General features: G+C 37.7%; 1 protein-coding gene across 2 annotated transcripts in view; it reads left to right on the forward strand.

The window, feature by feature from the left end:
* Positions 1-13992, forward strand: part of SENP6 (SUMO specific peptidase 6) — a 74907-nt gene that overhangs the window by 20571 nt on the left and 40344 nt on the right. For both annotated transcript variants that reach the window (XM_071548635.1, XM_071548636.1), the window contains exons 3-5: positions 6774-6837; positions 7281-7423; positions 12222-12323. In XM_071548635.1, coding sequence (XP_071404736.1) covers positions 6774-6837; positions 7281-7423; positions 12222-12323 — 309 coding nt within the window. The remainder of the gene's footprint in view (positions 1-6773; positions 6838-7280; positions 7424-12221; positions 12324-13992) is intronic.

The following is a 13992-nucleotide window of genomic DNA, read 5'->3' on the forward strand; positions in this document are numbered from 1 at the left end:
ATCCGTAAATACAGATAAAAGAGTAGTTGAAAATTGATTTAAACTGGAGATGCTGCCTTTTTTACTTACCATCCTCTGACAGCATTTGAGGCAGCTTGTCATTCTCTCCAAAGAGCTACATGTTTTAAGCTGCCCACGTATTTACTTTTGGTAACACCTGGGTTTGTTTGTCTTAAAGACATAGCTTTGAGCATTTTGAAATAATTCGTGTATTTTGCTTTTCTGATGCATTTTTATTTTATGTAACAAAACACTGGCAGAAGGCAATCTTCAGAAAACAATCAACAGTAAATTGTCCTTTTTTCCACTAAATTCCCTTTAGCCTTGGTGTAACATTTTATATAATTGTTTCAGCATAAAGCTTTGTGTCCTCCTCCCAATATTTTGAGTACATTGTGCAGTAGGTAGGTATTCTGGCAGTTATTTTAAAATGTCATTCTTATTTGCTGTGGTGTGCTGATATTTACTTAACTGCATTTCTTTGTGGAGGGAGCTGTAAGTCTGAAGTGAGCAGCTGGATGCATCTCGTGCTTGTTGTTGAAGCAGTGGGGTTATAGAGCCTGACCTTATCACACTTTTTATCCTCCTAGTGGTGGGCACACAGTAAGTTTGATTTGAACTAGCCTAAGAATTAACAATCCAGCACTTGGGGGATTGGCTGTACTCTTGTACTACCCCGTGAGGCCCCTGCTAATGTTGTTGGTCAGTACTGGATATCTGGGTGGATTATCTTTCTTCAGTGAGATGAACACAGAGTAGGTGGCTGATGACCTACTACCAATGCAATTTTTAGAATATGTAGATTTTTTTTTTTAAGAAGGGTGTCATTTAACTTACTTGGGGAATTAGATGGACTGAGTCATAGTGGTAAGGTGTCAAGTAAGGAACACAAAAAGATTAAAGAATGTTTGTAAAAAGAAGAAAGTTTGGAAAAATTATTTATCACTCAACTCTCTCTAAATTTAAAATGATGCTAGAGTTGATACTCAGCATGGAACTAGAGTTATGGAAATTCAGAATCATAATTGACAAGTATCTTATCCCAAAGAAAATGCCTACAGATAATATTCAGTCTACTTGAAAGTGTAAAAGTAACATTTTTGATGTTCTAAAAGATTTTATCTACTCACGACCGCAATCAGGATGGTAGCAAGTGATGTGAGACTTTTCTTGCTGTGTCCTTGGAGATCCCAGAGAAGAGTAACCTTTATGTAGAACAAGAGAAAAAAACCTCCAGTTGGTCATTTGAACACACTGAAACCTGTGTGGTCCATCACAGAATGAATGATAGAAATGATGCATATTTCCTGTAGCAGAAGACATGGAGGGGTGGTAGCCTTACACAAACATGGCCAAAGTAATATATTAACTAAACTGATTTGTAACATTAATGTGTTATAAGATGCTTGCTAATGTTTACAGACCATTGTTCTTGAAGTGTCCTGAATAATTTATATTTACTTTCATTTTTATATTTGGGTAAATGTTTTTGAAATATACCTCAGTATGCTCCACAGTGGTTTTATAAACGGATGGGCCAGTTTGCTCTTGGCTGTCATAATGTTTTCCTAATAGTCTAGACCTCTGCCTTCCTCTGAGATTTCTTCAATAATAGTCTTATCAAAATCAATGAATACAAATAAATGGGGCTGATTTATTTGCACTATGTTATCTTTTCTTAACTACCCTTTTCTTTCAAAAAGTTTTAATTTTTTTTCTCTTTATTTAGGGGAATAAACTTCTTGTTTCCTTGTGTTACTGAATGGAAAAACAATGTACTATTTTATTTATTTCTGTTCAGCTTTTTTCCAGTACGTTTAAAAACTGTAATACTTTCTCAAAGACCCCTCCTATAGTTATGTAGATGTTCTAAGCTTTTAATTGTGAGCTTGTTAGTAAGGCACTATAGCCTTTAAAGTGATGAAAACTTTTTGTTCAGAGGCTCAGTTCTTAATTTTTAGTAGTTTTAATTAAGATTAAGTTAATCCATAATTACAGTTACTTTTAATGGAATGGCACTGTGAATGAGTTGAATACCACTATTTCTCTTGTGCCTCTGATACTGAGGCTTTTTAATGTGCTGCCTATCACTACGTAATTTAAAATAAAACATGTACACAGTGTGCTGTGAAGGGAAATACATCAACCTCCTGGTTTTATATATAATAGTTTTCAGAAAGAAATTCCAATTATGTTTGAAACATTACTGAATCAGTTGGTAGTTGATAAAAATATGCTTGTGGCTTATTAGAGTGTAACCTCAATGGTCATCAGAGATTTAAAGTTTGGGTGCTTGAAGACAGTAATGAAAACATGATCTAGTAAACTGAGCTATCCAGCTAACTATTGCATAGTTTTTCATACTTTAAAACATTAAACAAATAGCAAGCGATTAGAGATAAGTAAACAGAAATTTTGGGTTTTCTTGTTCAATGCCTAAATTTGAATGTGTAATTATTAATTCTCCTTTAGAAAGAACAATTTAGGTAAATTACTTATGTTTCTTCCCCTTAATTTTAGTAAGGATTTGACATTCATTTATTTTAGAATTTTAATGAAAGTATTGAAAAGTTAGAAATTATTGTTTCAGTGTGAAAATAACCAGGGAACCCACAGGTTAAAAGTGACAAAGGGTGGAGGCATCCTCCTAGCAAGACCACTGAGGTTTCATTTCAGCAGTGTTAAAAATTCTACTGATTGGTCTGTGAGGGTGTGGTATAGTGTGGGGGGGTTTCAGGGCTGTATTAATTGCAGAAGCAGGCAACTGGAAGCATGTGATACATGAGCAAATAGACATTACTCAGTTGCTATGTATTCTGCTCTGTGAAAAAACAGCCTTCGTGGTACTGATGCACTGTGGTGGTTTAACACCAGCTGGGAATTAAACTCCAAATATGCTATTCCCCTTTTCTCCTGTCCCCTCTGATGAGAGAGGGACAAAGGCAGACTATGCATTGAGATAACAATTTAGCGAAATCAAATAGCAATGGAATAAGAAATGTCCAGTAACAGCAACAATGCTAATAACAGAAGTTTACGGAAGAGAAGGTGCTTTACTCTCAAAAGCTTTTCATTACCTTGAGTCAGTTCTGTGTGGCTACTGAGACAAACACAAGATGGCGGATGTTCCTGCAGCTTGGCAGTGACATGAAGTTCTTCCCAAGATAAAGACAAGATTCAGTTCTGGGCCTCTCAGTTTAGGAAAGATATTGAGGTGCTGGAGCGAGTCCAGAGAAGAGCAACAAGGCTGGTGAAGGGACTGGAGCATAAGTCCTATGGGGAGAGGCTGAGGGAGGTGGGGTTGTTTAGCCTGGAGAAGAGGAGGCTCAGAGATGACCTCATCACTGTCTAGAACTACCTGAAGGGAAGTTCTAGCCAGGTAGGGGTTGGTCTCTTCTCCTAGGCACTCAACAATAGGACAAGGGGGCAGGGGCTGAAGCTCTGCCAGGGGAAATTTAAGTTGGATATCAGAAAAAACTTCTTTGCAGAGAGAGTAATCAGACATTGGAATGGGCTGCCCAGAGAGGTGGTGGATTCACCATCCCTGGAGGTTTTTAAACTGAGATTGGATGTGGCACTGAGTGCCATGATCTGGTAAATGGACTGGAGTTGGACCAAGGGTTGGACTTGGTGATCTCGGAGGTCTTTTCCAACCCAATCAATTCTATGATTCTGTGATTCTAAGGTGGTAGGTGTTCTCCTTAACTGTCACCACATGACCTGCCCCAAGACAAGGACAAGGTGACAGGTGCTCTCTGCAGCTGACATTCCCTGTTCTCAAGCCCAAGACCATGAAAACCAATGGCAGACAAACCCCCGAAAAGCCACGTTGTCTGTGGCGCCCACAGCTCAGCATGGCTCCTTTTGGCCGGGCTCAGGCTTGCCTCTGCCACTCCATTCCCCATGGCTGCTTCCCAACCAGTGCCACGGTGCACGTGCACTCCACTGGACTGTTGTGAATGGGTATTTTAAGGTCGCAGCACCGTGTGGGCTCAGCTGTGTTTGCAGCTTGCAGTTGTGTTCTTCCCGAGGGACAGGCAGTGGTGGGAGAGTTACAGAGTCTGCAGTGCTGGGTCCTGGCAACTTCCATGAGGAGGATAACTGAACAAAATGGTGCACTTCTGGTGTAGGTTCCTTTTTGTTTCCCCCCAAGGCCACACCTCCCAGTGATGAGGTGAGGGGTAAAGAACAGCATCTTAACCATGCATGTGTCTCTAAGCTCTGTCCCCTGTGAGCAAATCTGGGACATGCATATACTTTCACAGAATCACAGACTATTCTGAGTTGGAAGGGACCCACAAGGATCATCGAGTCCAACTCTTAAGTCAATGGCCCACACGGGGGATTGAAACTATGACCTTGGCATTATTACAACCAAGTTTTAAACCAGCTGAGCTAATCTTTGCATTCCTTAAGATCTAAAAGACTTGTTTCATTTAAAACTTTCAATTCCCTAATGTTTTTCTAGTCATGTTGCATCATAAGAGTTACTCTTGCTCACTTCGATTTAAGCATTTGTTTAGTGTTTTTTTCATTTGCAGCATGCGTTGAAGTGGTTGTAATTTTGTGACATGTTGAAAAACTGAAAGTATAGCCACAGTAGAAAAACGTTTCAGAAATCATCATGATTTTTGTGTGACGTAAAGCTGAAGAATGAAAATGTTTCTAGTGCCGAAATGATCTGGCTAGGTCAGCACAGCAGGCGAATGCCAGAGCTGCAGTTACTGCAGGCTGCTGTTCATATGTGTGCTGCAGGGGTTTGTTTATTCTTTAGGATCTGGAAAATTTCTGAAATTGTTAAACTTGATGTCTTCTGATGAAGGGTTGATAAGGCTCAGTGAGCCTCCCTTGAAGGAATAATCTCTCCTGAAGGAGAGTTTAAAAAATGTTGCAGTATTTTAAAATTTTAATATCCATGTGTAGTCTGTACAGAAGTACAACTGTACTCCTCTATCTGTGTTTGAAATTAGTGATGATCTACTACACTGTTTATTTTACTACCGAGCACCTCGAATTGTGGTGGGCTCTAAAGGAAAGGAACATACAGCAGTGCCACTGGCTACATGGTGACTTTTATATCATTCTTCCTATACCAAAAGCAGCAGTGCGCACAGTCTTACCCTCTGAAGTTGCAGAGTCTGCAGACGTGACTCTATGAGTTGAGAACTGTTTTATTTTATTTGCTGTAGGGATATCTGTATTGCGTAAGGTGGCGGAATAAAATGTAACATGAAGGGAAATCTTGTGCATCTGAGTGATTACCTTATCTATACAGAGCTAAAGTCACTGGATATATTGTAGTCGGTATGTCCTACCTGCAGCTGAGGAGTGGTTTCACCTCCATCCTTCTTTCTCTTGTGTAGTTGTTCACTTGGAACTCCTGGCATAAGTGCTTGTATTTTTAAGTAAATTCTGCCTCAATGATTTTGATTAAAACTCCCCAAACCACACAATTACAAGTTGGCTAAAACTTGTGTTGTTTTTTTGTGGCGAAGAGAGGAGTAAATTTATTGGAGTTGATGAGAAGGGATTATTTGCAGGTTGCTTCTCCTTGAAGCAAGAATGTATTAGCCTAATGTAGCTGCTGTCTGTATAAAATGTGTGATTGGAGTTTCAATTTAAGTAGTTAAGATTGTTTGAGGATAATTGCCTATTACTGAAAGGAATACATGGCTTGCTTTTTTACAAATCTTCTTCCCCATTATAATAGTTGGGGACTACAGACATTAAAATACTGCAGAAACACATTTTAATGAATACTAAAACCAAACTGAATATGTTGTTTTTAGGAAGACATATTTTGGTAGTAATTGCTATGGGATAAAATTTAGTTAAGTTCTTCTCCACAAGTACTATGAAGTTTGCAGTTTTAAACTACATACTTGAACAAACTAAGATTATGTTTTATAGGTTAATGAAATATTTGACTCAATTTATGCATAGAGTATAGAATCTTTTATGGTGTCAATAATTGAACTAATTCTTTTAGTTTTGGTTTTTGTAAAATAATTTGATGGCACTGTCGCAGGTTTGGCCTAGCTGTTACCAACCCTGGACTGGCCCCCCTTCCTCCTCCCAGAACTCTCCCAGCAAAGGAAAGAAAAAAAACTGAAAAGAAATGAACTCAAAAGACACTGAACTGAATAAAAAGAAGAAATTATATTTTCTAGCATTCACAACCACACTGTATAAACAGTACGTAGGATCCTACCCCCAGGGGAAAGGGAAAAGGGAAAAGGGGACTGGTTAACCAGAAATTGAGAAGAAACAAAACCAAACCAAAAAAACTCAAAGGAAACAGACAAACATAATTAAAAACTTCAAGGAAGGGGGACAAGCATGAGACAATCTCACCCAGGACAGGAGAACCACCAACAACCGGAGGGATCAGACTCCAGCCCTTCCCACCAGCTCCCAGGCCAAGGACAGGAAAACCACAAAACCCACTCCTCCCCTGCTACCTGGAAAACACGTGTGGAATACTTGTAACTTCCTTAGATACAGTGGTTACTGAGGAAGCCATGGGTCAAACCATTACAGGCACTCTGAGTTCAGGTTCACATCATGCATGTGATCACTGTGTTGCTTATTTCTTGTTATTTTATGCATACACAGATATATATATACATATATATATTTACACACACATTGTGTGTGTGATGCATTTAAATTTAAAGAAGGAAAGAGCTAAAAATCCTTTGTGTGTTTAAAATGTTTTGCTGGTGCTCTCTTGGATTACAGCATATGTGCTTTTCTCTCCCACACCTGTCTAGCGAGGCAAATCTGCTCAGTTTAGATGAAAGTGATGAGCCTTTCAGTGACACTGAAGAAAGAAGGGTAAGTAATCTGTTTATCTTATGGTGAAAATGCATCTTTAAAGCTTGCTGGGTTCTTGAACAGTATTGCATAGTCATCTGTGCAGTATTAAACAATGAAAGTTTATGTGGTGATTTGGGACCATATACGCAAGCTGTGTATCTGCCTACACTTACTGTTTTTGTTCCCCTCTTGATTTGTATAGTATACTGAAAATACAAGCATGAATAACTAATTTTAAACAATTATAATTAATATGATAATGTATATAAATTATATATTATGTTTTGTTTAGTAAGGAATCCTAGTGAGTAAGATTGTAGACAGTATGTTTTACATGAAATTTGGTACGAAAGCAGTTTGAAAATTAAGCCAAAGTAATATTTATATTAATATTTTGTAATTAATTTTTCCTTTCAACTGTTATACAATTATTTTAATATATGTGAATTCTATTGTGACAGTCATTCCGTTGCCGGCCTGGAACTCTCGGCACTGGCAGTGACTCCATAAAAGCATGTGCAAGACGAGGCAAAACTGGGAGCTTCAGGCTGTTTAAGGGGAACGCAATCGGCCTCAACATGATGGGAAATAGCAAGAAACTTAGGTAATACGTTTAGTTTTATGTTTACTTGCCTCCTTGATCATGGATACAAAACACTACTAAATAAACAGAACTTCTGGTATATTTGCATTACCTGCTGTGCATTTTTACATTACACTGTGCTGTGCTTCTGGGCAAAGATAGAAAACTAGATTGTTAAGGTGTTTTCTCTTCCAGAATGTTTAACAATACATTAGTAAAGTACCAGAGGACTATGGAAATGAAATTAGAGCATTCACTGGTGTATTTTGTCTACCTCACCAATGTTGCCTTCATGTGCTATTGTCTCCTCTATACAGTGGTAGCAGGTAGAAGAATATTTCTAACATGCCCATCAAGAATCTCTTCTTTTCATGACTCTGAATTGCCAAGGTTAACTTAGGATGCATTTTCTGTTTCCCTTACTGTTGAAGAGTCACAGATATTTTGTGAAAGGATTCAGCAAATGCTGTACTCCCATATGATAGCTTGAGCTTTTCACTTGCATTTAGAGCTGACAGGAACAGTGTTTAAGCATTCAGTGTTGTAGTTGCTTGTTACTACTGTCCCTGGCTTCTAAGGCACTGATTTTTTTTATTTAGCGTGTAAGAAGAAGTGATATATTCACCAAACTTTTGCAGGAAGTGTTTTGTACTGCTGAAGTGCACTCAGGTTTGGTAACCTTTGCAGGAAGGAAAAGTTTATGAGATAGGTAGCTATAGTTGGGCCAGTGAGCAAATATCCAAACTCTGTGTGGCTGCACAAGGGATGTTCTTGTCTTCGTTCTTGCATGCTGGACCTTAAGAACTTTGTTGGTTGGTGGGACATCTTATCACAGTCAGCTGAGAAAATAAACCCTTGAAGTTCTGTGTGATGTGTGTCCTCTCCTGCTGTTCTGATCTTTGAGCCTGATGTCTTGAGAGAGACTAATGGGATGTTATTTGGAACTTTAAAAAGTTCTTTTAGAAATAGAATTTATTTAATAATGGCAGGTTATAGGCTAAAAGAGCTGTTGCACAGAGGTCTGTTATTGTAGCCAGATTTCTATTTTACTCCTCTTCAAATTCACCGGTTCTTACAGAATCACCCTGGTAATTTCCATCCTTTAGGATTCTGTTCTTGAACATGGACTCTTTTGCCCTGTTTCAGTGAAGAAGCCCATGCATGTGCATTATATTTGTTCTTTGTTTTGAGTATCCCTAACCATTTAAAACCAGATTCCCCAAATCCTTTGTTAGTTAGAATTTTCCTCCATCTGGCTGTGAGATTTGTCATCAGACCCAACCTTACTGTGTAATTTTTCTCCCTTTTCCGTTGAAGCTGTCGTACTTCACTGTGTACATGTATGTTTTGATTAAGTTCCAGAAGGTTATACAGGTTCTGTTTTTAAGGTGAATAGTTACTGAGGTTTTTTTAGACTGTCTAAGCCTTTAGTTCAGACATTCTGTTACCTGGATTGGGACTACCTTCTACTGACAAATAATACGTTATAAACCGAAGACCTAGTATGAGTTATAAAATGCAACTAAAAAGGCAAAATCTGTGGCACGTAAGCAGGCATCCACCTTCTGTCTAGTATTGAGCACTTGCTGAATTTAAATGAAAAATATAAATATCCCCCTTCCTCTTAATAAACTGTCATTAATGAGGAAATTTAATTGTGACTAATGGATGTGTAGAGACCACTGTGATAGCTTCTTAGATTTTGGTCACTAAGTCTGCTTGGAAATGTGATTATGCTTTGAGTCATTAACTTAATTGTGATATTGTTGTATCTTTCATAACGTGTATTAGTAAAGGTTTGTGATCTAGTCCCTGTCGTGATGATTGGTGGTGTCCTCACTTTGACATGCAGAATGAAAGGTGCTTGGTAGTTCCTCTTTTAATATTTGGACTCTTTAGCTAGAGAAGATTCTGAAAGCTGATCATGCAGCTAAGCTGCTAGATTAAATCAGACACTTGACATTCTTGATCTGTTCATAGTGATTTTTTTCACAATGTTGAAGTCTTTTTTTCCACTTTATCTGCAGAACAGGGACTAAGAACTTCAGATCAGTGGGGCTTCAGTCCTTCACTCAAATGAGTATTATTGTAGTCCCTAAAATTCAGAGAATGAGTGATAGGAAGAAGCAAAGATATGCAAGGACAGTGCAAAGAAATTTTTGCTGTACATATCCACTTACACATACAAAAGTTTAAACCAGTGAAAAAGTTACAGTCTGTTACCTGGTTAAGCAAATCCAGTATCAAACTCTAACTTAACCGTACTAGTTTCATTTGTATTTTTTTAATCATGAGATCTTACTTTAAATTGCTTTTGTCTTTTCTAGCTTTCAATAACTTGTATCAAAATTTCTCACATTAACTCTCTTTTACATTTTTTTGGATAATGTTTTGTTAAAAAAGTTTTTTGATGGAGAGCAGAATTAATGTAGTCTGTAGTTGTGTCCTGTATTTTTAGCTGTGCTTCTATTACTTCTAGATCCATCCCTTTGCCCAATGTAGGATACTTTTGTGCTTTGCCTGTTGAGTCTGTGGTGTTAGGAATTCCCTAGGATCAGCTGATAGAATCTGATATCATTTCATCAGAGCCTAGATTTCAAATCATTCTGTAGTTTCTGAAATAGCATTAATGAGACATACTGTAAGTTCCTTGAGACTTCTAGAACATTTGTTCTCTCCAGGAGCTTTCTGCCCACTACATCACCCTGGTTTTAATGTCATATCTTAATTTTCATGAAACTGCTGAAACTTGCAAACCCAGGTTTCAGTTATGATGTGCCCGTTTTGCCACTTAGTAGGACTTTCTATTGAATTTTCTGGTGTTTCTCTCTGTGCAAGGTATCTTCTATTCAGAGAACAAGATTTGTAGAGCAGATTGCATTTTACACCTGTCCTACTTGGAAACATATCTGATTGCCATATGAACCACTTAAGTGTGCCATCTAGAGCAGTCTGCTTTGACTCAAACCTGATCCCCTGGCAGGCTGCAATACTCTATTGCAGCACCTACTGGAGTTTCTCACTGTGTGAGGCAGAAAGCAGAAGAGCTGCTTAACAATTTTTTCAGCTGTGGGGACACAAGACAGTTTCATAATCATGAGGCAAAGCTCAGATCCAGCAAATACAACGATAAAACAGGAGATAGGTGTTTGAAGACTTGCTTGCTTGTTTAAACTCCTTAGATCTTATAAACATTTGAGAAGGCATTCCTGCACTCTGCTTCTGTTTTCTTTTTCAAAGACATTAAACTGGAAGCCAAAGAGGATTTGAGACACTAAAGTATTTAGGGCAAGTAGCTGTCAGCTTTTTATTTCTCAGGTGGCAATATTAGACCGAGAGTTGACCATAAGTTGGTCTGGCTGATGACTGACCAGCTGGAGTTGCACACTCTTGCCTTGGAAGCATGTGAGATGAGTGTGTTTACTTTCAGGAGGCTGGTGTTTGAGTGGCCCACTATTAGGTTAATTTTCAGGAATTAAATTAATTGAACTGTTACATCATTTATGATGTTTCGAAAATTCATATTCTAGAAAAGAGAGTTTTAGCATTTGGTTTTGTTAAGTCTTGTTCTGTTTAGGTTCATAGTTATGTTACGATCAGTCAGATCATAACAGTTACCTTAGGATCAGTCAAAAATGCTGTGAAAGCTTCTAAACTTAATGATACTCCATGTAAGGCTCCCAAAAGAGTTTATAATGCTAAACTGGAATTTAAAAAGTAAACTAACATTTTGCTCACTTTTGTCTTCTGGGGAAACACTAAGGAAGGACTATGAATTGGTTGTCAGCTTTCTTGGGAATTTTTGCAGTTCAGGCATGTTCATAACAAGAAAAAGAACAGGATAATATTTCTGAGAATTATTACTAATCAGAATGCTTTTTCACATCATTTTGTTTAGTGTGATTAAAAATTCCAGGCAATTTTAAAAGCAAAATTTAAGGACTGTATTTCTGTAATTTGAAACAATTTGCATCATCAGAATACTATCTGTTAAAAGTTGTGTGGTTTTGGAACATTTAAAGCATAGTATTTTGTGTCCTGTCACAGCAATATGCAGGATAATGGTTAGAATCTAATGATCTTTAAAGGAGCACTGTATTACTGATCTACTGTATAGTAATGTCAGCTTTTACTAGAGAGGGAAATGGTAAGAAATATTCTCTCCAGCACTGCTGGTTTTACACAGTAATGAGAAAAAAGTCAAAAGGCAACAACTGAAGTAACCAAAGAAATGCTAAAACACACTGGTGAATAGAGCCCTGCTGAGCTATTTGAGTACCTGAGAATCCTTTTTTTTTCTTTTTGAAATGTGTTGGTTTGTTTCAGTTACTAGCCATCTTATATCCATAAACTTGCAGCATTTCTTTTATGAGTAATACAATAAGGGAAATTGCCGAATGTACAGTTCAGTTTGTTCGCATGTTATGTGCTTTAAATCGTATTAAAGAAGTTAATATTATGGCTTAATAAAATGATAGATGGGAGTATAAAATTAATTATGAATGGTTACAATTCACTAAAAACGGCTTTACAGAGTTGAGTAAAGTAGAGCTGGTTCATAGTGTTTTGAATGCTGATAAAATTGTAAAAAATCTTTACCTTTTCTTCCAGGGGGAAAAAAAAATGTATATTCTTATTGGCTATTTAATATAGGGCTGAGTGTTAAAATGATCTTAACAAGTTGTAGTATTGGTTCAGAGATAGTTTGCTTTTTGGTTTTGTATGGCTATTCTTGTAAAAGTAAGACATCACAATTTTTAGCTAAGACTGTCCAAATACACCACTGTCTTTTCTTAAACATTTTTCTGTGTGTTTGCAGTGAAAATGCTCACAGTATGTCTGGTCCTGTAACTGTGGTACATGGCAGGCGTTTTCACCATGCTCATGCACCGACGGCAGTGGTAAAAACAGCAGCCCAAAGGTAAGACTGATTACATTTGTTTCTCCAGATGTTTGAATTGTAAATCCTCTCTGATTTTGTTGTAATGGTTTTACTTATGCCATGAAGTGTTTTAAGAAAATGTAAGTAATCCCATGGGTGCATTCTTGATTATGAGCTTTCATCTTAATTACCAAAGTTTAATAAGGCTTACCATTCAGGAATTATTATCCTATAGTATTAGAATTTACTCATCTTAAAGCACACTGTGGCACACAGTAGGAGAGCATCTGCTAATGTGAATAATTTTAGAAAATACTTTGATATGGACATAGTATGCAGTAAAAATTCACATAACTGACAACATGATCAGCAAGTACTAATTTGCAGCAACTCCAGCTTGTAAACAATCCATCTGAAGATAACATTACAGATCTGTTGATAGCATATAGGCTATAAATACAGCATGAAACATATAGCCTGGGACATCTAACAAAAGTAAGGTTTTGCATTTATGTGAGTGGGTGACTGGAAACTGGAGAGTCTTACTGAATTATGCCGGATTGAACTTCATTGGTTTAAAAACTTTAAACCCCATCAGACTTCTCTAAATTGCAAGGTTGTTTGTAGATGTTTTTAACATGCTTTTCACACTCAGTGTGTCACAAACATATAAAATAACCATCGCTTTAAGGAGTTTTCTTTCAAAGTTTGTTCATTCAGAGCTCTTTTTATATATGAATTTAATGGATTTCCACAATCCCACATGAATGATGTATCCTGTCAGCATTTTATAGCTTTGTTCTTCTGCCCTCTTTTTTTCTCTCAGTGTTGTTAGTATGAATTTTTGAGGTAGTGGGATCATGTGTAGGCATCATCCTGTTTTTTTCATTCCCCTTCGCTCACTTAGATTTGCTAACTTCAGAAAAACAAAGCCCATATACTATTGTGAATGAATGATGTGATCCAAACATGTATTAGTGTAATCTGGCATTGAAGAAACAGGCTGAAAAAGGGATTTTACAGTCCTATTTTGTGTTGGAATAGACCTTTAAAGGCTGTCTAGTCCAACCTCCCTGCAATGAGCAGGGACATCTTGAACCATATCAGGTTGCTTACAGCTGCATCCAAGATGACCTTGAATGTTTCCAGGGATGAGGCATCTACGACCTCTCAGGGCAACCTGTTCCAGCATTTCATCACCTCATTATAAAAAACTTCTTTCTTCTGTCTGGTTTGAATCTACCCTCTCTCAGTTTAAAATCATTACCCTGAAAGAGGCCCTGCTGAACTGACCCCATCTTACAGGCTCCCTTCAGGTACTGAAAGGCAAGTACTGATCTCCCCAGAGCTTTCACTTCCCCAGGCTGAACAACCCCAACTCTGTCAGCCTTTCCTCATGGATGGGTTGGTGTCTTGTCCTGTCCTTGAGGACTTACACCATTGTTGCCTCCTTCCATTTCCAACAGATCTATAATCTGTAAATGTTACATAGCATAGACATTTCCAAGCCCTTAGTAGTAGCAGATGCAGTAGTAGTTATCTCTCTTTTGTTTCCGTTTCTTCCCATCATTGAGAGTCTGGGATGACTGAAAAGGATTGGCAGAGGTTTTACCATGAATTAAACTGAAAGATGAAGTTTATGTTACTGGTGGGGTTTAGACTGAACCAACTTTGCTTGCTCTTTCCTGCATGAAGTCCTTTCTAGATT

Source organism: Pithys albifrons, chromosome 2, assembly GCF_047495875.1.
Source record: "Pithys albifrons albifrons isolate INPA30051 chromosome 2, PitAlb_v1, whole genome shotgun sequence".
Taxonomy (NCBI): Eukaryota; Metazoa; Chordata; class Aves; order Passeriformes; family Thamnophilidae; genus Pithys; species Pithys albifrons.